We start from the raw sequence: 25,861 nt of genomic DNA on the forward strand, positions 1-25,861 counted from the left end.
GTCTGCCAATTAAACCTTTAATTGGTCTGGGACCAGAATACCTAAAGACTTGCCCCTCACATAGGAACCTATCTAAGTACGGAGATCAGCATACACACCCCTGCCCTCTTTCTTGAATGTTCAGGTGGTGGGTGGGTGCATGAGACAGGATCTTTTCTGTAACAGTATCCCAAACAAACTGCTTTCCAAACAGAGAAAGCATACAAAAATATTCAGGTCTTTAGTTTTGCCTTGAGTTTGTGGCAAGTGAAACATCTTTCAAGGCCAGGAAACAGATTTCATATCTCCATGGGAAATATTTGGGGTTGCCATGCGACTGTCAGGTCTAGCTAGAAATTCAGCCAAAACGTTTGAATATAAGATATAAAGATGTGAAATTTCAGTCCTTTTTTGAGGCTATACCTTGCCACTAGGTCTCTCTAACACAATGGTTCCCAAACTTTAGGAGCCTGCAGACGACTGAGGCAGAAATTGGAATCATCCTGGACCACATGCAATACCAGCTCTGGGCAGTCCATTCTCCTCACTCTCTGGTGGTCCGTGGGGAAGCACCTCCCAAGTGAGCACTCCTCCATGGACCACTAGAGAGGGTGGAGAAGAGACAGCCCACAGCCTGCAGTGCCTCCACTTTATCTAGTGGTCCATGGGGAAGCATCTCCCACGTGAGTACTCCCTCTCCCTATCAGAGAGGGCGAAGAATGGACCTTCCGCAGCTGGCATTGCTTGTGGTCCATGATGATTCCATTCTTCACTGCCACTTGTGGACAGTCTGTTGTCCACCCTCTCTGGTGGTTCATGAGGGTGTGCTTGCTTGACAAGACATTGGAAGTGATCAAAGGTGATTTTTTTCCTGAGACCTTGCAGACTACTTCTCAGGGTCTTGTGGACCACAGGTTGGGAATCAGTGATTTACAGGATAAATGAAACCAGAAGTTTGCACTTTAGGGTTTCACGGGAGCACACAAGGAGCATGGAAAGAAGGGGACTGATCTGCTCCTTGCTCAAGTGAGTGGTAAATGGATTGGGTGGGAAACTTGGATTGGGTGACAGGTTGGAAGGAGGTGATGGCTGCAGCTGACTCAGACTGAATGGCACCCTGAATCCACCACCCCTCAGATCTCTTGCAATCTGCCACCGATGCAACCCACATCAGGTTGGTGCATTGATGGGCTGACAGTATGCAGTCCCAGGATGTGGGTTGGTTTCTTCCATGCCTGGCCTATTTCCGGGGGGGGGGGGGATATCACATGCTGCCCATGATTGGTGCTACTGAGAGATGTAAAAAAAAAACCCAATGGATAAATTGAGAAAGGAAATTCATTCATACGAACTGAAAGAACTTCATCGCAGCTTAGAAGCTATGATGGGTACGTGCAATCTGCTAGTTCTAGAAGTAGGCTACCTCAGAAAGCCAGGTGAAAGGAAGGGCACCAGGACGCAGGTCTCTTGTTGTTTTGTGTGCTCCCTGAGGCACCTGGAGAGCCACTGTGAGATTCAGGAAGCTGGACTAGATGGGCCTTTGGCCTGATCAGGGGCCAAATGGGTTTTCTTATGGGGGGGCCAACTGGGGGGGCATTTTTTGCCTAGCTTGCAAGACAGGTTAACCCTTACATGACCACAGCAACCCCATTTTTACCTCACTTGCAGGAGAGATTAACCCTTACATTACTGTAGTGCTCTTTTTTTTTTCCTCACTTGCAGGAGATTCTTACATGACCACAGCAAAACAAGGCACACACATCTTGGAGATGCACAGATGCCAATCCCACATGCTTGGGCTTCCTTTCCATTTGGCAGGCAAGTTTCCCAACCAAAGGCTGATTCACAGGAAAGGTCAATCTAAAGGAAGAACGTCAAGGATGTCGCCAGGTGCTGTACCGTGGCCATTGTTGAATGAGTATCTCTTTCTGCAAGGACATCTGCAAGAGGGATCTGAAGGCCTTAGGGATGGACCTCAACAAGTGGGAAACCCTGGCCTCTGAGCGGCCCGCTTGGAGGCAGGCTGTGCAGCATGGCCTTTCCCAGTTTGAAGAGACACTTTGCCAACAGTCTGAGGCTAAGAGGCAAAGAAGGAAGGCCCATAGCCAGGGAGACAGACCAGGGACAGACTGCACTTGCTCCCGGTGTGGAAGGGATTGTCACTCCCGGATTGGCCTTTTCAGCCACACTAGACGCTGTGCCAGAACCACCTTTCAGAGCGCGATACCATAGTCTTTCGAGACTGAAGGTTGCCAATACAATACATACATCTCTTTCTGCTCTATGTTGGGAAGAGAAGATGCTCACTTTGGGACAGTGGCATTACTTGGGGAGTATGGACCTCACCGGGTGACACCCTGTGGGGTGATGATAACACTACTGGCCAAAAATATGAAAAGCTTGGTATTTTTGAATAATACCATCATGTTATATATCAGGGTGTCAAACTCATTTCCTATAGTGGACTGAATAGCTTTCATGGTACCTGCTGAGGGCCAGAAGTGACATCATTACACAGGAAGTGAAGTCATTAAGCAGATGACGGCTAGAAATATGTACTTTATTCTCACACAGAAGTCCATTAACTGCAAACGACAGAAGAGAAAACATGCAAATCTTGATAATAATTTCTTGATACAAGAGAGCTCAGCTCAGTGGTTGAGAGGTGGTGTGTGAAGTGAAGCCTTGGCAGAAGCGGCGCTGCAGAAAGCGCAACCAGTGTGCTAATTAGGCTCTCCCAACGTCCCCGCAGCATCACCCCACAATGATGAAAGGGGTGGTTTGTGACAACTGGGGTAGGATTTCAACTGGAACAAATTCTAAGCATGGGACTTGAGCTGCAATCTTATCCATACGTACCTGGAAGGATTTGCAAGCTCACTGTCTCATTGTTTCTTGTGCCTGATCCTAAATAAAGCCTGGCCCTATGTTATGGTGGTTGTATATTGCAAGGACCAGCACAGCCACCTGCAGTGCTGAGCCTGATGAATGCAGCGAGTATCTTGTCTTCTGTTCACAAAGGCCGAAGCCTCCACATGAAGGCTTCAGCTCACCAGTGGCATAGCTAGAGGGGGGGCAAAGCGCTACGTTTTGCAGGGGGTGCAGGCAGCCCTTCCCCCTTGGAGATTCCGGGTGGGGGGAGCAAAACGGAGGCGAATGCTCCCCCTGCCCAGAATGGCTGCAAAGGGGAGGGGCCGCTTGCACGCTGCGGGGAGGCTCCCTGCAAAACGTAGTGCTTTGCACCCCCTCTAGCTACGCCACCGCAGCTGACAGTGTGCAGAGTGTCCATTCCCTGGTGCTGCCTGCCAATCGAGAAGTCTCCAGTTAAACCCTGGGGTGGGCAGGGGGCGCCCAGCTCCTGCTGGGATCGCGGTCTTGGCTGCCCCACGTTGCAAGGAAAGGTCCAGTCTCTCCCCGGAACCCGCAAGCGCTGCAGCACATCCCCTCGCAGACTCACAGTCTGACCCGGCGAGCCTCTCCAGAACGCACCCTGTACGCAGCCGGAGTGGGTCTCCGAGCGCCCGGCCGTCCGTCCATCCCCGCTCGCCGCCAGGAGGGGGCGCCTCGCCCGCCCAGCCCTGCCTGTCTGGAAACCAAGGGGCAGAAGCAGAGGGTGGAGGGGGCGACAGAGATTGCCCTCCTGGGACAAAGCCCCATGGACCCCATTGGGACTTGAGCCTGAGTCCTGCCCAGGACTGGGCTGCCTGTTAGAACCGCAAGCCCTGCCCAGTCCCAGGCTCCAATCCTATCCACACTTTCCTGGGAGTAAGCCTCAATGACTGTAATGGGGCTTGCTTCTGAGCAGACATGCATAGGCTTGGACTCTTAGGCTACAGTCCTCTCCACACTTTCCTGGGAGTAAGCCCCATTGGATATAATGGGACTTACTTCTGAGTAGATGTGCATAGGATTAGGCTCCCAGTCTAGAAGTAGAGGGGGATTATAATAATGTTATTTGCCTTCATAAGCCCATTGTGTTCAGTAATACCAAGGCTGTAATCCTATCTTACTCACTGGAAGCAAACACCTCTAGCTATCAAGGGAAAAATGCCGCCTTCATTCACAGTGTACTCATTTACCAACCCACATGTCAAAATCAGAGCATGACGTTTTAAATGCTAGGGTCTTATCCCCAGAATGCAGGTGGGACCTCAGTGTCCACTGATTTGACTCACTGCTGATACTGGGGTTTACCTTAAGTCATTTCTGCCCAACGTTGCATATACAAAACAGGGACTGAGTATATACACCTGTGGCCCAGGCAAAAATGGGTTAAATGCCTTGTAACAAGGGAAAAAAAGTACCCCAAACCCATTTCCTACCTATGCACTGTTAAATTGCACTGGTTGCAAGCTTCTCAGAGTTAAAGATAGTTTTAAAGATCCACTTCCAGTTTCCATGCTCCTTTACTGTTGCCCCAGAATGCATTTTATATAGATATGTACTTCAGTATGAACTCAAGCCTAACTTTTCATCAACAAATCCACACAGGAGAGAAACCATATAAATGCTTTGAATGTGGAAAGAGCTTCAGTTGAAGTGTAGACAACACTAAATGTCAAAGAACCCATACAGGGGTGAAACCATATCAGTGCTTGGTGTGTGAAAAGTGCTTCGGTGTGAGCAAAAACTTGACTTTGCATCAAAGGACCCACACAAGGGAGAAACCATATAAATGCCTTGAGAGTGGTAAGAGCTTCAGTGTGAGCTCAAGCCTGACTTATTATGGAAAAACCCACATAAGGGAGACTCCATAAAAATGTTTCCATCAGCTCTCAGACCTGATGCCTCATGAACAAACTCACACCAGAGAGAGACCATGTAAATCCTTTTGTCTTCAATGAAATTTCTGTGTGAGCTCAAGGCTGACTTTTCATCAACATGGAATGTTGCTAACTGGACAGAGAGGCAGCTTTTAAAGTGATGTCCTCTTATATTTAGTAGGGGGACAGAAAATGTCATTCTTCACCCCAACATGGCATCTTTTCCAGTGTCTGTTGCTGATGTCTCTTCTGTATCTTTTTTTTTTTTAAAGATCCTACTCCCTCCTTTTCAACTAGTCCTTTCCCTTGTCACTCCTCCGACTTATGCCAGGTATATAGCTCCAAGGAGGCCCATAGGCCATCAGGAGAGCTATGAAGAGGAAAGGGGAAAAAAAAATACTTTTCCTTACTTCTCCCAGGCCTCCAGATCACCCCTCCCACCATCACTGGATGTAGTGTGCACCTCCTTGGCATCATCGCCAATGGTGGGGGATAGGATTGGGCTCTTTATGTTATCCCATGCCCCCCAACAGCACTCTCTCCCTTGCTTTGGAAGGTACATGTGTGTGCTTAGCTATTTCTCTATGGTGGTTGGGAACCATGTGAGAGTCTGCCACCACCACTGCTATAGTTGTGGTAGTGGCATGAAGGATAGGAAGGAGTAGCACTTCTGTAGATGGACACTACCAGATTGAGTGACATGGAGGAGTGCCATCTTGGTGGCAAGGGGGACCTATTGCCAACTTGCCACTGATTCCCCTTCCAGTCCACCCCCATAATATCAATGAAAGCTGGAGGAGGAGCCAACAGTGGACGAACAGACATGTCCCCAGGAGCTTCTGGGAGACAGTTTGTTTTCCCCCAAATACTGCAGGTCTGAAGAGGACCTGAAGATCTTTGTTAGGAGAGACAAGATCTTCATTGGTGCAGATATCTGGGAAACTGAAAGCCCGACTGGGGGGGCCTTTCTTCTCAGAGGAATCTAACCATTTGTGACAGTATTGGGGGAGGTGCATTGATCTGCAATCAAGCTGCTGGCTCCGTGCTAAGATGCCATATGGAGGGGGGGGGGGAAGTGTGAAGTGTAAAGTTTAAGTTGGAAATTTAAGATAAGCAAGTGTTAATATTGTCCCTGGCTCTGATTGACTGATTTGGCTAAAAGCCCTGGATATATTGGAGGCGTTAATGAGAGACTTTTTAAGTAGGTTGAAAGTGCTCTTTTTCTCTGTCGTGGAATAAATTGGTGGTGGATTATAATTACAGCTATAACTTGGTTGTGAACTAAAATTATTCTTGGACATTATTCTTGGACATAATTGGATATAAATATAATTCTCATTAGATTTGAAAGAGCTTTGTTTTCTCTGCACCAGAGATTGTGAGACTGTTTTCTTTTGTTTTGGTTTTTCTCTCCGTTAACTGCACTGGACTGTTATCTGCAAGAGGTATGCAAGGAATGCGGATGGCAGAGTAGTAATGAGGTGGTGGAAGTGAGGAGAATAATATGTTGTGGACATCTAGTGGACTAGAGAGAAATTACAAAATGGACTCTGTTCCAGAAATGTGGATACATAAAATCTTGATTAATATGGAGAGATTGCTTGTTATGGAGCGACAACAGCTGAATTGGTCCTCACAGATTCAAGCCAGTCTGGAGACTCTTTCCCAACATATAGATGTCTGTAAGGAACAATTGGAAGATGTGAAGAAACAAGCAGAAGATTATCAAGGGAGTGAAAAAGTGGACAAGGAGGAAAATCAACAGGATGATCAACAGGACAAAGAAGAGGCGCTGATGGAGATTAAGAAAGATAAGATGGACAGAGTAACAGGAGTGCACAAATCACAAAATTGGTTGGAACAAGGAGAAAATATATCCAGTTAACTGGAAGAATGAACACACCCTATATAAGGAAGTGTGGATTTATCAGATTCTGTTATAGAGATAAATTATTAAAGATATTACAGGAGAAAAAATGGAAAGTAAAAAAGAAAAAGAACCCTGAGGGGTAATCTGAGGGTTAAAGAAAATTGGAGGATTTATTCAGCTAATAACAATGGTCCAAATTTATTTGAAGAAGAAGAAAAAAAGAATACGTATGAAATTGATAAATATGAATTAGAATGTATTTAAAAAATATAGCTGGAAATGTAAACGTGTGGAAGAACTGTCATATATGGTTATTATGTCAAAGATAAAAAAGTGCAATTAGACTGGAGAATTAGATTAGAGTTGAAATAGCTGAGGTGATAATTTTGGTAATTAGATTATTTTGTTTTAATATAAATGAACAATTGAAATTAGTTTACGCTTGGTAGAAAGTGAATATTTAGAAAATATAGTATAGGGCATTAGGGAAAATTTATTGTATATTATATAAATAAATGGATAAATCAATAAGAGGTAGAAATAGATGAGTAAGTAGATTAGGAGATACAGTATGATTAATTAGTAATGGTATATGGTATTTAGCACTCTTAAATGTATGTTATATGTTTGTATGTTTGTGTGTGTTAATAAAAATAATTAATTAATTAAAAAAATATCAGTGTAAGCTTGGGTGGCTCTCATCATGCGAATAGAGGTCCACTGACTGCTAATGTCATAAGGCAATCAGGGCTGCTTACTCAGCAGCCTTCCTGTGCTCTAGCCCACTCAGATTCTAGGGAGGAAGCGGTATTGTGTGGGCTTCCACAGCAGGGGTTACAATTTCTACAAGCATTTATCTTTCCCTCCATCTTACAGTCAGATGTATCACTCCCACTCACAGTGACACAGCCATTCAAGAAGTCAAGCCACAGAAACACAGAGGCAAATGAAACTTTCTAGCAATAATTTCTCTTTTATCATTTCATGTAGACTGAGGTGTGACACACAGCTAATTTTTCTTGACAGATATTCTTCCTTGTTCTTTGTCTTTGCCAAGCCATCACAAGACTTGCACTGATAAGAAAACAGAAAACATCATACCATCGATCAATTAAAACATAAACAGAGTGTAGCATGTGAGATTGTTTCCTGAATTATGGTACACACTAGAAGAGAATAAGTGAAGTCATACAGAAAATTTGACAATGGTGAACTCTAAACAAGAGTTGCCGCACAAGCAGGACCTGGTGGGGCATGTGCCAGGGACCAGTAACCATTCAAGGGCCCACACTTGTGCCCAGCAAACCTCTGAAGCAGTGGCGGCCTGCTACTGCTCCTTACCACCATCTACTGCAACAGGGCCCATGGGGATGCTCACTGGATGATGCTGGAAAAGCAGCAGCAGTAGCAGATTGTCCTTCTCCCAGGGTCTGATGGAGAGGCTGAGCAGGATGTGGCAGGATGCAGATGAAAACCATAGTGTGAGTTGTCCTTTGTGCCATCACCAAAACAAAAATAGCAGTGGTATAGGACTCTCACCTATCCATTGCCTGGTTCTCAGCCAAGGTGGGAAGACAGCTAAGCACACACACGTACCTTCCAATGCACGGGGAGAGTGTGCCATTAGGAGGCTCTTGCACAATACTGCTTCAAGCCCCGCCCCCGCTGATCCTATCACTAAAGGTAAGCATCATTACTGATATGGAACTAGAAGCTACTTCACAAACCTGCAGAAATATACACACAGATATACACAGCTGAAAGGCACTTCACAAACCAGCTGAAATGTCACGCTCTGATGTGCTCATGGATGACGGAGACCTCTCAAAGGGAGCATGATCAAAACTTGGACAGAACCTATGCAGACAAACCATATATTTTCGGAACAGGGTGGAGAGGTATTTTCTAAACTTTTCCCCCACAAAAGCATAGATGACAGGGTTGATGCAACTGTGCATCATCACAATGGTTTCGGTCACTTGGAGTGCTATTTGTAAGTTGCTCTGACAATTGTAATCCCCTTTACATGAGAAAGTCCGCAGTACTACAACAACATTGTATGGTACCCAAAAGATAAAATAGACAATTGTGATCACAAAAATAAGCCTGATAGCCTTCTGCTTTCTCTCATTCCTCACCATAAACAAAATTCTTAAAATGCTCACATAGCAGAAGGCCATAATGATCCATGGCAGGACCAGACCTAGAATGAGATTCATTAAAGGAGTCAATGTTTCCCATGCTGTAGGATAGTCAGGTTCACATCTATAACCTGCCCCAAATGCAAATTGAACCTTGTAAAATATAAACCCTGGCATGGCGGCTGAAAATGCTACAGCCCACATGGTGAAACTTGTGACAATGCCATAGGCCACTGTCCTTGCTTTCAGCGCAAAGATGGCATGAACAATTGCCAGGTATCGATCAATAGTCAAAAGAATGATAAAAAGGCTACCACTGTAGAAACCTACATCATAAATAGCGGAAAGCACTTTGCACATTGCCTCACCAAATACCCAACTGTCATGTGCTACATAATAAGCCCAAAAGGGGAGTGAGAAAACAAAGAGCAAATCAGAAATGGCTAAATTGAGCAGGAAGATATCGGTCATGCTCTTGAGCTTCTTGTATCTGATGAGGATCAGCACAACCAGTCCGTTGCCCAGCAGGCCAAATATGAACACCAAAGAGTAAAGCAGCGGCAGGAAATGGGCAGCAAATGTTTTGACGGCGGCATTGTTGAGAAATAGTGGGTCATCATCATCATAATAATCTGTTGTGGTTTCCAGCCCATTATCTAGCACACTGGTAGAGTTGTCCATCTTCTTCTTCCCTGAGAATGAAGAATGCATTTAAATGAAACAGGATAACGTGGTAAAATAGAAACATTAAACTATAGTATAAAGCACTGTTTCTCAAACTGTGGGCCGGGACCCACTAGGTGAGACATGAGCCAATTTCAGGTGGGTCCCCATTCATTTCAATTTTTTATTTTTAATAGATTAACTTGATGCTACCATGATATGTGACTGCATTGGGGGAAATGTTACAGACCTGTACTTTTAACAAGCTACTATGCATGTACTTTTAACAATGATAGTCAATGGGACTTGTTCCTGGGTAAGTATGAGTAAGATTGCAGCCTAGGATGGTTAAAAATTTTCCTGCTTCATGATGTCACTTCTCGTCATGACATCACTTCCAGTGGGTCCTGACAGATTCTCATTCTAAAAAGTGGGTCCTGGTGCTAAATGTGTGAGAACCACTGGTTCACTAGGCCTAAGGGCCCAATCCTATCCAACTTTCCAGTGCCAGTGCAGCTGCAATGCAGCCCTGAGGAAAGGGAACAAATGTTCCCTTAGCTGGAGAAGGCCTCCGTAACTACTCCCCTACTGCAAGATGCAGCGCATGCCTCACTGGCACAGCAGAACCAGTGCTGGAAAATTGGATAGGATTGGTTACTTAGTCTGCATACAAAGTATAATGCCAATGGAATGCTGAGTCTTTGGCCTGATACACTTTGTATAAGGTGCAGGTCAGTATGTTACTTAGCAGGTAAAATATTAGCAGCAAAAAAAGAAAATAAAACCTCTGGGAAAAATATAGCATTGACAGGTCATGAGAAGCAAACTAGTGCTGACATCTTCATATATATGTAATGCTGTAAGGGTCCATTTCCTCCATCCACAAATGCTTTCACTAGGATGGATGAGATCCATCATGGAAAAACTGAGGAAGTGGGGAAGAAAGGAGGATCAAATCCATTCAGATGATCTGGAGATCATTTAAAGCCACTATGATAGAAGTTCAGATAAAATGCATGCCACAAACTAGACCCAAAGGGTACAAAATCCAATGAGAACAACAGCAGTGTGCCCATTTTTTTTTGAAGCAGACTTTTTTTTTATTACCCTCACTATCCCAGGTTGATGCTGCATCCAAAGGCAGAATAGGGATTCAAGATGGTAAATGCCAGGTGAATGCATTTGCACACTGAAGTTACAGCCATCACCAACACAGGCAAGATCAAAAGTACAATTTAACATAAGGCATGTGGATGCGGGAGAACCCGTGGACATTACATATCTGGACTTTCAGAAGGCGTTCGACACGGTCCCTCACCAAAGGCTACTGAAAAATCTCCACAGTCAGGGAATTAGAGGACAGGTCCTCTCATGGATTGAGAACTGGTTGAAGGCCAGGAAAGAGAGTGGGTGTCAATGGGCAATTTTCACAATGGAGAGAAGTGAAAAGTGGTGTGCCCCAAGGATCTGTCCTGGGACCAGTGCTTTTCAACCTCTTCATAAATGACCTGGAGACAGGGTTGAGCAGTGAGGTTTCAAAGTTTGCGGATGACACCAAACTTTTCTGAGTGGTGAAGACCAGAAGTGATTGTGAGGAGCTCCAGAAGAATCACTCCAGACTGGCAGAATGGGCAGCAAAATGGCAGATGCGCTTCAATGTCAGTAAGTGTAAAGTCATGCACATTGGGGCAAAAAATCAAAACTTTAGATATAGGCTGATGGGTTCTGAGCTGTCTGTGACAGATCAGGAGAGAGATCTTGGGGTGGTGGTGGACAGGTCGATGAGAGTGTCGACCCATTGTGCGGCGGCAGTGAAGAAGACCAATTCTATGCTTGGGATCATTAGGAAGGGTATTGAGAACAAAACGGCTAATATTATAATGCCTCCCCCCAAAGAATGCAATGCATGCTCTGTCAGTGGTGCTGCATGCTATGCGTTGGTGGGGGATAGGGTTGGACTGCCCGTTTATGTATGTGTACAGGAAAGAATCCTATATTTTTTCTCATATTTCCTCACACCACTCCCCTCCTCTTCCATTGTTTCCCTTGTGTCTTACAGCAGCAGAACTGCTGTAAGACACAAGGGAGATTGTGAGCGCCCCGAATGCAAAACCCTCTCTTCTCTTCTACTCTAAAATGTCATGCACACTGATGCCACTATACAAATAAAACAGTTGCAGAGACCCTTTGAAAATAACTGAGCGAGGAAACCACCAGAAAAGGCTGGAGAAAGTGGCCACATTTGGAATATCCTGTACAGTTGTGGTTGCCCCATTGTGGTATCAACTGCTGATAAACCAGCTCCTTCCTGCCATTAAAACAAATATTTGCATGGTGGTAAAAGGCTGCTCTGACTGGCAATGGCTCAGTATGACTGAAGGTTCAGTGTAACCGAATCGGGGCATGAAGTCAGAGATCAGACTAGGCAACCATTACATTGTAGAAGCTGAAAGGATGGGAAAAGCAGGTAGCCTAGGAAAGAGCACGTAGAGGAAGCAGGAGAAAACCAAAGAATGGAAACTCATGCAAGACCAGTCCAAGAGAGAGTGCCAGCAAAGGAAGAGGAAATGAGAAATGAGATAATTTGGATAGAGGAAGTTGAAGCTGTGATGGTGGAAGACTAAAAAAAGTTTCCCCTTTTAATCTGCCCAAAGAAGTGGTGGGTTCTCCCTTGCTGGGGATCTTCAAGCAGAGGCTTGAAAGGCAGCTTTTGGAGATGCTTTTGAGAAGATTTCTGTGCTTCAAGAAGGGGTTTGAGCAGGTGGTCTTGAAGTTCCTTTCAACTCTGTTCTTGTATAATTTTTTTTTTGTAATGGGGATGTATTGTCCTACATGTGCCTTAAATATCAGCATTCTGTGTGTTCACAATTATATTTTTAAATCCAGTACATTTTGCAATTTTGGATAGGCTTCTGGCTATGAATCACGATATCAAACAAAATGCTGTGTCAAGAGGGGTTTTCCTACCCATCCAGTCTGCTGTGTCAAGAGAGGTTTTCCTACCCATCCAGTCTACCCATCCAGTTGCATATGTTGCTTGTCCTGGGTTCAGATAATACAGGACCTTCCTGACTCTGTGCCCAATCCTATTCAACTTTCCAGCACCGGTGCGACTGCAATGCAGCCCCAAGGTAAGGGAACAAATGTCCCCATACCTTGAGGAGGCCTCTGTGACTGCCTCCCCACCAAAGGATGCAGTGCATGCCCTGTTTGCACAGCTGCACTGACACTGGAAAATTGGATAGGATTGGGTCCTCCAACTCCTATCAGAGACTGACAGTATGAAGGGGAAATGGATTTCGCACACACCCATATTCCATCCCATGTGTGGCGTGGTTTGCATTAGCTTGGAACACAAGCTTCTATGATGAGTTTAGGAAGGCCCCATTTTTGATCCTTAGACATGAAAATGCTTTTAGGCATCAGGCAGTCCTGAAATATGAGGGTGCCAGATTTCCACTTTCTAGCTAAATGGAGTAGTAACTTTGGGGGCTATACTTCATATCTTCCAGTTCAAGGCAGGGAATGCAACAAATCTCTATTCTCTCTTTTTTGGGTAAATAAGCTGAATATGAACTTTGCAGGTCTGATACCTCTGATTTCTAGCAGGCAGAGAAATATTTTAACACTGCTAGGATATAGTTCTTGCCTCCCACTTCCAGAGATGTACAAATGCCCCATTTTCAAAGAGGGAAATAACCAAAGTAATTCGGATCCTCTTGAGACTGAATGTGTCAGTGAGAAAGCCAATCCAAATAATGCTTATGTAACTCACCACACAATCCGAAAATCTTCTTGAGCAGGCAAAGCAGGAAGAAATAAATCCCTTTACCTCAAGGAGACCCCCAGCCACCTCCAAAGCTGCACTGAATGCAGTGCAGGCCATGTGGCCTGGCTCTGCCAGCACAGCTTCAGATTGGACTGCCCATTATTCAAACGATATATTTTGCTAGGTTTGCTCCCACCTTTGCCCAAACTTTCTAGAGTTTATTTTATTTTTATTGATTTTAAAATGTGTACTGTTATGTGAAAATCCCCTTTTTTCCTTTTAAGTTGTGATTTTTATATCTGGTTATGTATTATGGACTAAAACTCATGCAGGCCAAGCCTCAAAACACAGGACACACTTCCCCCAGCACACTTTTCCAAAAACCCTGGTAAAAGTCACAAGTTTACACAACCTCTACCTCTCCATGCACACAGCAACAAAGACTTTAGCAGCAAAGTCTAAAGAGCAAATTGTTGTCTCAATCACTGTAAATCGTTGTTTAAATGTTTCCTATTGTTGTAGCTTAATCACTCTTAAGTACTGTATGCAAACTGCCTTCCCCCCCTCCCAGGAGGTCAGCCATGGCTGATAGCTGACTTCCTAATCATCCTGTTTTTCTTGCATGCTCCACATTTCCCACTGTGTGTAGTGAGCAAGTGCATCCAGGACAGCTCTAGGTCACATCCGGGTCATTCAGGTCAGCAAAAACCCTTTTAAGAGAAGGCTGGCACATGTTAGCTCTCTCTCTCTCTCTCTCTCTGACTGTCCCTCCAAGGCAGGTCCTCCTTCCAGGACTTCCCCCCCCCCCATCCATCTGCTCCTCAGGACAGGTAACTATATCTTGCATCTGGAACCTTTTCCCTTCTTCCCCCCCCCCTTTTCTCCCCTTCTCTACCCATCTTTAGTCAGCAACTGGGTTGGCAGATCAGGGACCCCTAAAATCCTTCCCTAAAATCTTTCCCTTTTCCTGATTTCCTCGGATGCACCAAACACATGGCACATGGCACATGCAACCACCACAAGCTAGGTACTAGAAACATATACTTGTTATTTTTCCATGTGCATTATGTTTACCTGTGTGCTTTTGTAATAAAAATAATCTTTTACTGAAAGTCATCTTTCTCTCAGTCTCTTTTCAAGCTAAAAAGGAATTTCTTTGCATTACGCTGTCTTGTTATCTAGCCTGCGATCCTGAAGTTTCCAAAAGGGTAATATAATAATTCCCCTTAAAACATAACAGCCCTTTTTGGTAAGAGTACATCGTCCTTTCCCCTGTGTAAGGTGCCCAGCACACCTAACATGGTAATTAAAATCATAGAGCCAATTGAGAGTGCATAAAATACAGTAAAAAGATTAAGACTAGGAGAAGTCCAATGACAGAAATTAAAGAGAAAGGATTTAATGGATTAAGCCTGTCACAGTTTTTCCTGGTAGAGCTTCTTTCCAAGCATTTTTCAGCTGGCCAGTGGACAGAATTTCAACACAAGTCATTTAGTCTACTCTAGCGTGTCAACTCTTGGGTCTGAATTATCAATATTTTCCTGCCCTTCCTTTGTAAAGACTAAATATTGGAGCAGTGAAGAGGCACTGAAGTCTAGGGAATGTGGGTTTGGTTAAGGCACAGCGAAAAACAGTAATGTTTTCATATCCAAGGTTCTGCTGCAATAAATTGGCTTTCATAGTTGTCTTGATCCAGCAAGAGAACACCAGAGGGGAATATCCGAGAAAGAAAAGGGTTGTCATCAATGGTCTTCAGCTTTATTTCAGCTTCCTTTTTTTCTCCAGGATTGTTTTGTCTTTTAGTATGAAAAACGGAAAGCTTGTGAGAATTATTTCCATTACACTTGCATTAGACCATTACTGAATGCCAAGTCATGCAATCATCTTCCACTGGAAGTCTTTGCAATGATATTTGACACGATTTGTTATCTCTTAGAAGAGTGGTTCCCAAACCTTTCAGCACCATGACCCACTTTTTAAAATGACACTATCAGGACCCACCTAGGTTTACAAGACTTAAAAATAACCTAGAAAGAAATAATATTTTTTTACTTATTTACTTGTAATAATAATAAGAAAAAAAGATGCTCCAACATTTATCTCTCTATATTTACAAATGCATGCAAACTGCAAGAGCTCTTTGCAGGGCTGTTCTGATTTCTGAAAGGCCTCGTGGCTTGAGGAATTACTCATTTCAAAACTCACACCTTGACAGAAGGGTAGTCACCCACTTAAGCAAACTTGTTAAGTTTCCTTTGCAGACCATAAAATAGCATTTGTGCCAACGAAAATAGGTTTCGGAGAGAGCCAAGATGTGTTTCTTGTTGTAAAAATGTCTGATTACTTACCTTCTAATAATCAGTCCAATGCAGCATAGGAAGTGAGAATTCAAGGACTGTCATACCAAAATCTTCCTGGCTAGTGAAGAAGTCACTGTCAGGTCTCATGCAATTCACATAGTTGCCACATCAATCGCCAAGATCTCCAAGCAGCTATTCAAGAAATAGCCAATTCCATTTTCTCAGAAGCCAAGTTATAAACATTGATTAAACAGCTAGGCATATATATGAGCATGAGCTCTACAAATAGACTGCCCACAAGCCACGAATATAAACTGACATGGTCAGCAGTTTCAGTACCCAAAGGGAGATAAAAGGGAGGAGGAATTTGGTCTAAATCAGTGCGTGGACCTGAATATTTATTTATTTCCAAGTTTTATACCTTGCCTTTCCACCAGTTCTGGGAGCTCAAGACAGGAGTTGCTCGTTGGCAATTTTGACACAGGAAACTTCTAACGTTAGGGATAGGGAGGGTCAGATATTTATTTTATTTATGTTTTATTGTACAAGTCCTGTCTCATTTTTCCACCAAGTGTGGAACAAGGTGTTTTACTAGGGTTGCCAGTTTGCTAAAGATTACTTTGTTTCTTCCATTTTTGCTTCCCCCCCCCCCCCCGGCAGGTGAGCAGGACAGTTAATATCAGATCATCTTTTGAGGCTGTTAATCTCAGATCACACATCGATTAATCACAGTTAATCTCAGGTCATCTCACTGGTCTCCTCTGGCCCTTTACCACTTGGCTCTGCCCTTTAATTGCTGGGCTGTGACCCAGTACCAATTCTTCTCTAATTTTTTTTCGTTGGTTTACTCTTCTTAAGCCCTGCCTAAGCAATCTCAGGGCTTAGGATGCATCCAGCTCAGTAACCCTGTGGCTTACAGCAATACATCAAAATAATACTCACAAAACCTAAAGGCATTATCGAAGCAACAATATTTCAATCCCAATGGTCTATGGCTCATAGACCTGGCAGGAAAATCATTCCTGCAGTTCTCTCAAACAAGTCAGTGGTTTGGATTTGGCATATTTCAGGGAGAAAGAAATTCAGAGACCAGGGGCCACTGAAAAGCCAGAAGCCCTGCTCAGACATTTGTTCACGCACAGAAGGTACACTTGGAGGTGGAGCAAGACCATACTGGCAAGCCCCTCTCCCAATGCCAGTGTCCTGCTGAAGCTTCATCCCTACTGACCATGCATACAACATTTGTCTCCAGAGCCAATTTCTGTACCCTGGGAGAGCTCCTGCCTCTGATCAGGAACCCTGGTTGGCCCAGATCACAGGGAGGCTCTCTCCCTAAGTTGAAAGCAGTGCAGAGAAATGCTTTATAGGTGGTTGGTGGGAGTGGGCATTCGGGAGCACATCAGAACAGGAGATGAGCTTCTTGGCATGTTCTCACTCCCCCCCCCCCATCTTGCACACACTCTTTCTATGCATGTCTGGACAGGGCTTAAGACTGATTTGATTTGCCTCAAAATGTAATGGTACCTGAAAATGGTTCCATTTCCTGCTAATAATTCAAAGAATGAATAGAGAAACAAGGAAGTTGTAGGTAGGTTCCCATCTTTTAACCTTTCGTATGTGTAACGTGCGTCTCTATTCAAAATTCTTATTTTCTTCCGTCCTTTTATTTAGTCACAAAAAGGGTCCTTTTAAATTTTCTGCACATTTTCACTTATCTGCACACAGGCCTTCAAGTCACACAGATGGGGAAACTTCCCCCTTCTTGTTCACAAGCTGTTGCAAACATGACTTAAAAATAGATTTTCCTTTGTGTCTGTACAAAGCAAACTGTTATTCGAATTTCAAGTGGAAGCCTCCATGGCTTTTCTTCTAGCCACAAGAAGACTCGGAAGCCGATCCCACTTAACAGAAATCAGTCTCAATACAGCTTTTAAAGCAGGATGTTCTCCAAAATGGAGGAGACTGAAATCTGCTTGCTTTTGAGATGACGTTGGCTGTCATTGTAATAGGAAACATTGTGTATGCCAGATTTGCACACTGATTTTAAAAAGAGAGAGAATCATTACATGAGCTTGGTGGAGTAGCTGGAGGGGGGCGGAGCACTCAGCCTGGCAGGGAGCCTCAGCAGGGTGGGCAAGCGGCCCCTCCCTTCAGAGCCATTCCCGGGGGGGGCAAAACGGAGCCGTATGGTTCCCAGGAGGGGCAGGGACAGGAGCAGGCTCTGCCACCAAATCCTATGCCCCCTTCCTGGCCAGAAAGTCTGGCACAGGCCTCCTCGGTTCTGCATCCGTTAAAAAGCAGACACAGATCTGAGGAGACCCATTGGGGCCACACTGGTTGGCAACCTTCAGTCTCGAAAGACTATGGTATATAAGCCTACAGCACCCGGTATTCCCAGGCGGTCTCCCATCCAAGTACTAACCAGGCCTGAACCTGCTTAGCTTCTGAGATCAGACAAGATCCGGCATGTGCAGGGTAACCGTTGCAAATGGTCCCTTCCCCCAAGGTGTCTCCAGCGGCTGCCCCAGCCCCACAGGATACAGAAGTGGCTATTTTGGTGGTGCTCCTCCTCTGGGTGCCAGAACAGCTTTGAACTGGGCTGTTAAAGATGTAGCCAATTTCTTTCCAAACCCTTGGACTTGGCTGCAATCATTTCACAACAGATTTTTTAAAATGGGATTTAAAAATATCTCAGATAAATGTGAAAGATGCATTGGAGTGCTAGCCTAGATAGGTTCAATAGGACTGACTCCCATGTAAATCTGCATACAATTATAACCTGAATGTAACACGAGAACTGTGTTGTCTCAGATAGCCTGTGGAAAGACGATGGCCTAGGAATGAACATTTACCTCAGCAAAACATCTTTTCTAGTAGTCATTTGCTGGTGTTTCTTCTGCATCATTTTTTAGATGTGAGCCCTTTGGGGACAGGGAACCATTTCTCCATCTATTTTGACAACAGTTTTATGAACTACTTTTCTGAAAAGCAATACAGGGCAGCACAATCCTCACTAAATTCCCATGCAGAGTTGTAGCAGCTCCGATACAGGCTACGCTGTATCCCACAGGAGAATTTTAGAGGGTAAGGGGACATTTGTCCCCTTGCCCTGGGTAAGCCCCAGCAGCTGCTATGGGTCAATTCGGACCTTCATCAGCTATAACGTGGCAAAAGTCCAAGTTGATTCGGGCAGGCTGATCAACCCTGGGAAGGGGGATAAGCTACGACACATGCCAGTGCTACTGATTCTGCCCCTTCCCAAGTCCAATCTGCTCACCCCGCCCCCAGTGTTTCCTTCCTCCCGCCCTAGTCCACTTCTCCCTGTCCTCACTTTTCTCTCCTCCCATCCCTGTGCCAGATTCGGCAGGCACCCCTGGAACTGCTGGCTTGTGCAGGAAGGCTTTGGCCTTGCTAGCATGATGCCAGCTTGAAGCACTGTCACAAATTGCTTTATGGCACTTTTGTGAGAGTGCGCACTGGCAGAACACATGTTCTGCCAGTTCATGACTCAATAGGATTAGACCATAAATATTCTTAACAACAATAACAATATGCAACTAAGCAAATTTACCTCCTGCTGAGCCTGATGCTTCTAAAATCCTTTGGAAAAAAGTTTGAAAGGTAGCACCCAGGTGCTCCAGCTGATAATGCCACACTTCCAGTTGTAGAAGTCCTGGAGTTTCACTCCACACTGCTCCCTCTTGACTACACCCCTGCCTGGAACAGCTGAATGTATGTCTCAGTCTCATTCAAAGCAACTCTGCCCATCTCTAGCTGCTTCCTATTCATTTTTATACTGGCTACATCAGACAGGAAAATGAGTCAACTTATACACTCACCTTAGCCCTTCCTCTAGCTTTCATGGTTGCCTCCATCTTCTAGCAAAGTCTCCCCTTAAGAATCCTTCAGAGCTAAGGATCTGTTAGCCAAGGATCTGTTGGACCAATTGGTCATCTACCTAATCCTGTAACACAATGGTTCTCACACTTCTAGCACTGGGACCCACTTTTTAGAAGGAGAATTTGTCAGGACCCACCGGAAGTGACATCATCAAGCAGGAAAATTTTTAACAATCTAGGCTGCAATCCTACCCACACTCTCCCAGGAGTAAGTCCCATTTGCTATCGTTGTTAAAAGCATATACATAGTAGCTTGTTAAAAGTCCAGGTCTGTAACACTTCCCCAATGCAGTCACATACCAGGGTAGCATCAAGTCTAATATATTAAAAATAAAATATTGAAATAAATGGGGACCCATCTGAATTTGGCTTGCGACCCACCTACTGGCTCCCGACCCACAGTTTGAGAAACACTGCTGTAACATAATAAAGATGTGGGGTTTCTTCCTAACAATGAGGGCCTGCTTTTGTTTATTTTAAGCACACCTAAGAGAAATAGAGTAATATCTTTCCGTCAATATCCTCAGAAAACAATCTATATTGATTGTGTGTGTCTGTGTGCACGCACGTGCGAGAGAGAGAATTTACTTGCCATGCTTTCCCCTTCCTTTAGGGACATGCTCAAGGATCAGCAAAAACACAGAAATCAATCAGTTACTACTGATTTACTGCGTTTACAGTACCAAAAGCAGATCTGAAGCTAGAAGCTAGAAATGTCAAACTAGCACCACAATCAAGAAGGGAAGGCCAACCAAAATAAAAAGCATTTTCAACCAACACCAGAACTGAATTAGCGAGGGTGCCAAATTCACCTCCCTTAGGAGAGAGTTCCAGAATCTGGGCACCACCACAGAAGTACTTACACATGTTGCCCCTGGAAGTATTCCTATCAGTGGCAGAACTGAACTAAAAGGGCACCCCCCTGTCAGTCTCAGAGAGCAGGCTGATTCATGCACAAGGAGACAGTCCTCCCACTACTGGTTCCCGGCTGTGGACTCATAGATCAACGTCAGACTATGCATCAGCTAAAAACCTTTAATCAATTGTCGGTGCTTGTAAATAATTGTGGTGAAAACTTCTGATGAGTTTATGGGAACGTCAAACTGTGTTTTTTGTTTTTTTTTAAGTTTATATCAGAATTTTTACTGATACCCCAAAAAATCCTGAGAAGATGAGATTAAGAATTACCTAAGACTAAACAGAACTGGATGGAAAGCTGGAAAGTAATGATCACCTGAGAGAAATATTTGTGAACATCGTGGGCTATAACAGAGGTGTAGCAGAAGGGACTTGAGTTCCAACTAAGGGCCCAATCCAGAACAATGTGCGCCAGCTTACCATCAGAGCACACTGTCGCAAACGTGCCATAAGGAACATTTGCAGGCCCTACCGCTGGGCGAGTGCCGGTGGTAGCCCAGCACTGGCCGGTGCTGACCTACCACAGGGCAGCCACCAGAGCTCTGCTGCTTGGTGGTCACAGGGACCGCCAAGCAGTGGTTAGGTAAGTGGAGACGGAGAAGAGGTGTGGCCCCAGGGGCAGGTGGGCGGAGAGTGGGAGGTAGGGCTGGAATCCAGCAGTTATGCCAGATCCCAACCCCCGTTCCCAGGGAGAATGGACCAGCTTCAAATCACTCCGCTCTCCTTGGACTTGCGCCACCTCCAGAGGTGGTGCAAGTCAGAGGTAACCCATTAGGGCCTGCAGCCCTTACCCAGAGGTAAGGGGAAATGTTTCCCCTTACCTCTGGCTGAGCTGCTTATGGCCACTATCCTGTGCTGGATACAATGCAAGCCTCTTGGCTTGCCTGTTCCAGCACAGGATATGATTGTGCTCACACACAACTAATTTCTTCCTGACTGGGTCTTGTGTCTGTCCTTAATAAGCGTTATACATGTTTGTGAAAGCAAATGATGAGTTGTAGACATAAACTAGTTCTGCACCAGTCTGTGCCCAAGTTTAAATCCTTACATGGAGGACTCAGGATGGGTCTTAGGTTTGGACAAGATGTTGAGGGAGACAGGCAATACTTAGGACAGCAAACATACCAGAACCCTCCCCCCATGAGCAACCAGTCTATAAGCATCCATGATATTGTAAGTGGAAAGGCACTGAAAAGAGGGTCCCTATGGAAACTGGACAAAATATCTAGCAAATGTATTTAGAAACTGGACAACAATGTTCAACCTTTATAATCTCATAGCCCGCTGAGAAGACGTTAAAATTATCAAGCCACACCATTTGTTTTTTTTTACAATTGACAAGGCACATCACACTGCCAGCTGGGGGGCTCACATCCCCAAATGGACCTACTAATATATGACCCGCTCCCAAACTCCTGCAGCACATCTGCAGATCATTCACATTACACCAATGTGCCACGGTACAGTAGATGCAAATCGCCGGTCTAGTTAGTAGAACAACCAGAAAAGAACCAGACGCTACAGAAATGTCAATTCAAATATTAATGCATCAGAATAATACAGTACCAGTAAAGATGTTGCAGAAAGATAAAATTTCAATTTAAGTTAATGTGTTTTGTATAAGAATACATTTTACATACATAATACTTTTTAAATACATAAATTTAGGAGTGATACAGTTCCCAGGCATGATATATGCATACTCCCACCTCTTGCATCTGTTCTATTTTATTTTACATAGAGAAAGTTTTGCTGACAGATGGACAGCCCAATCTAACACCAGGGCAGTGCTGGCAGCCCACATGCTGCCCCAGCAAATGCTGTCACAAATTGCCATAAGGCACTTGGTCGCTAGTGGGCACTGAGCAGCGCTGGGGGAGAGGCCAGTGCTGATCAATGTTGAGTCTCTGTGCCGGTGGGTCTCTGAAGTGGAGTGTGCGGTTAAGTGTCTCTGCTGGGCAGTGGGGAAGTGTTTTGGAGTGGGGGAAGATGGGAAAGGAGTGTTTCTGGGCAAGGGAGAGTGGCCCGTGGGACCGTTCAGGCTCAGGAGGGGGGCAAGGATAGCAGCAGAGGCTGCTACTGGATCCTATCCCCCTCTCCCTGCACCTGAAAGCCTAACATGGGGTACTCAAATCTGCACCACAATTTTGTTGGTGCAGATTCAAGTAGACCCATAGGGGCTGCAGGGGCACTACACAGAGTAAGGAAACCAATGTTCCGTTACCCTGAGGAGACCTCCAGCTGCTTCTCTAGCCCTGCAGGGTACAGTGGCGGCCGTTTCACTGTACCATGCTGTGCTGGACAAGCATAGGATTGGGCTCTGAATGTTCAAAATCATGATTCCTAATGTGCACTGTGGTTCCTCTTATGCTTGAAATTTCAACCAGAAAGGAACATGCACACCCACTGTTAAGAGTCTGTCTGCATCCCTATAGTCTCTGGTTGGATTTCTTTTGTGTCAGTGGTTGCACCCTTAGTAACCCAAGTAACCAAGGACTTGAACGAACCAAAAACATGCTGGGAAATGTGGCAAATTCTTCCCACAAGGCTCTCTCATAATGGTGGAAAACAAACAGAGTTCCAGCCCAATATCATACAAATGTCATTTATCATTTTTCAGCACTACTGCTTTGATGAGTTACCATGGAAACCAAACAAACATTTTTGCCTGCAACTGGCATAGGGCCATAAAACCTAGTTCAATTATGAATTAATTGAACTGTATCTTTCCTTCCACGGGCTCATCATCCATGTTTCAGAGCAATTTGAAGTGCTAGCATATCCAACCAATCTAGTTATATGGAAGGTCTCCAAATTCTATTTTGTTTTGATCATTTGTTGTCAAAGACAAGATCATATATAAGGGATGGGCGATTCCACTGCAACTTGACTTGAGTCGAGTCACAAGTCTCTGTTCCCCCCCCCCCCCCGCAACTCAACTTGAAAACTTGGGCAGACTTTCTGAGTCACCCAGAGCATTTTTGCAGCTCGAAAAGACTCAAGTCATAAGTCTGTCCCTTTAAAAAGCCAGCTGTGGCTCTGTGGAAAAAAACGGGGCTGCTGTTGGGCTGTGTGTGTGTTTTTCAGAGTTCTCTTTAAACACTCCCCTGCTGTCCCTCCCCATCCAGCCTGTAAGGCAGCAGTGCAGAAAGTGGTTCCCTCCATATGATCCCACCCCAGCCACGATGAGACGCACCACCCTTTCCATCACAGGTATGGGTGGAACTGCAGGGAGGGGAGGACGCATCCCAGTCAAGACAGGAGGGCACCGGGGGCATTGCGAGCAAGCAAACAAGGGAACAGAAGAGGCCACAGGTGGGCAGGACACATCACTCACCCACAGTAGCTGGGAGGCTAGCTTATGACCCACCCACTCCTCTTTTGCAGCTCTATTCAGAACTCCCTACAAGAGTCTCATCGATGATAGTGCCCATCAACGGGGCTTCCTTCCTCCCAGGTGACTGTGGAGGGCATAAGTGGATTGCAGTTGCATACATTCATTCATTGATGATTGCAATCTAGCCTATGGCACAGAGGCTGAGCTGGGCCCAGGACAGAGGCACGCACACAGGCAGTCTAGGAGCAGGCAGGTGGGCTGACTGAACCACCTCCCCCCCCCCCCCCGGCTTCCCCTGCCTTCTCTAGCCCCTCCTGCTTGCAAAACCCACTTGTCCGTTTGGCGTGAAACAGCTGCTCCTCTCCCCTTCCTCTCCCAGAGACACATCCTCTGTCCCCCCTTCTTGGGGGACACGAAGAAGCACCTCCCTCCCCGGTGTTCTGTACACGTGCAGGACCCTCACGTGGAGTAACCACCCAGCTAAGATTGTCACTTTTGCAAAAGGTGTTACTTCTGCAACCGGAGACGCTGAAAGTTTTAAACGCAAATAAAAAAGTAAACATTTCCCTCCACCACTCCCCAGCCTGTCTCTCAATATAAGGTACGCTGCTGCTGGTTGATGCTGCTTATGTGCGCAAAGTCTGGTTTCCCAATCACCACAAGAGGTCTTTTGAGCAAGACGGAGGCAGCGCAACGCCAAGATGTTTGTGGGTGACTCAAGTTGCTCAAATCCATGGTGTCTCCTGAGTCAGCAACCCCAGACGCGAGTGTTTGCCCGAGTGTTTGACGTGCATGACTCATGTCCACATGAGTCAGCAAAAAACATGTATTTTCACTTGACCCGAATGAATGAGTCACTTGACCCAAGTTTCCATCCCTGCCACATTTGCTTGAGAACTTGTGTTTCCACCACTCACACTGAAGTTCTGCCAGCTCCTCTCAACTCATTCCTCACAGTTTCTCTGCTCTGGTGAGCAAAAAGCAAGATCAAGAATAAAGAAACTTATACATCTTCATACTGGATTCAGTATCTTCATCCAAACCTACCGTAGATACTCACCTATAGGGCGATAAATTTGTCCCAACAGATCGCTCCTGAATCAGCCCTTCGCCTTATCTGTGGGGCCACTAGGGGTCAGGACTGTTTCAAGCACACTGCGGAGCAGCAGTGGTGCTGCTGGGGAGGGTGATGCGCCACCCGCTCCCCCACTGCACGCTTCCCACCTGGAGCAGGGAGCCTGACGGAGTTGCTCGGCTCACCTACCGCTCCCTCCTCCTTGCTGCTCCTGGGCATTGCAGTCCCGCCCACTCAGGCCCCTCTCTTCCCTCCACCAGCCTTCACTCTGTTGTACTGTTTTCTCCCCCTTCTCTTCTCCCTTCCCCACTGTCTCTTTTTCTCTGCCCCCTATTTACAAGCCATGCAATCAGGGAAACCGACCAGGAAACTGATTAGAGCAGCAGACAGCAGTTTCCATTGGCACATCCCCCCCCCCAAGACAGAGAGCAGAGCTGAACCAGCTCCCCAGCATCACCCCACTTCTTTCAGAGTGAAACCCCCCTGAAAGCCTTGATCCTGCTGTAAATCAAGAGGAGGAAACAGAGACCAGGTGAGGGTGGGCTTGTTGCAGCTGCAGGATGCACCTTCCCTGAAAGTGGAAACACTCCCATCAAATGTCTCACAAACTAAAATTCAGAGCACCATTACAGGAAACAGGAAGCAGACCCAGGGAAAGCAATGGGTCTGCTTCTGAGTAAATAGGGTTTCAGCTTTGTGCAGCTGCACTTGGTCACAGCCATTTGAGGTTGCTTGTCTCTGCTATGAATTGAATTCCACACTCCCAGTTGTGTTCTAAGTTGTATGTTATATGCAGAGCTTCTGGCTTAAGAGCAGAGGACTCTGCCTTTGCACTGTTTTGCACCAGATATGTCCTGAGAAATTCTGAGTCATTTTGATGATCAGTCATTCTGATCATTTTTTTATGTTTTAGTTTTTTTCCTGTGCTGGTCTTCAATCACTGGTTCATACATGAATTGATCACCAAAAATTAGCTATTGGTGGGGCTTTCACAGTCAACTAGCTACCTCCCTTCCTGCCTTGCTGGCCCTGCAAGGCATTCTGGAGCACTGCCATTATTCCATTCTCTTTAAAGGTCCTGTTGAGTGCCCCTAGGGGTACATGAACCCCAGGTTGGGAACCACTATTCTATTAGTATGTTGTTTAC

At 45.4% G+C, this 25,861-nt stretch overlaps 1 protein-coding gene across 1 annotated transcript; it reads right to left on the minus strand.

Moving 5' to 3' along the window:
* Positions 1–7,561: 7,561 nt before the first annotated feature.
* Positions 7,562–15,704, minus strand: LOC136651369 (C-C chemokine receptor type 2-like). Its single transcript, XM_066627684.1, has 2 exons — positions 15,534–15,704; positions 7,562–9,445 (listed from the first exon to the last, which is right to left on the minus strand). The coding sequence occupies exon 2, from the start codon at positions 9,432–9,434 to the stop codon at positions 8,382–8,384; it is 1,053 nt and encodes a 350-aa protein (XP_066483781.1). The 5' UTR covers positions 9,435–9,445; positions 15,534–15,704; the 3' UTR covers positions 7,562–8,381.
* Positions 15,705–25,861: the final 10,157 nt, after the last annotated feature.

This window comes from Tiliqua scincoides, chromosome 5, assembly GCF_035046505.1.
Source record: "Tiliqua scincoides isolate rTilSci1 chromosome 5, rTilSci1.hap2, whole genome shotgun sequence".
NCBI classification, from domain to species: domain Eukaryota; kingdom Metazoa; phylum Chordata; class Lepidosauria; order Squamata; family Scincidae; genus Tiliqua; species Tiliqua scincoides.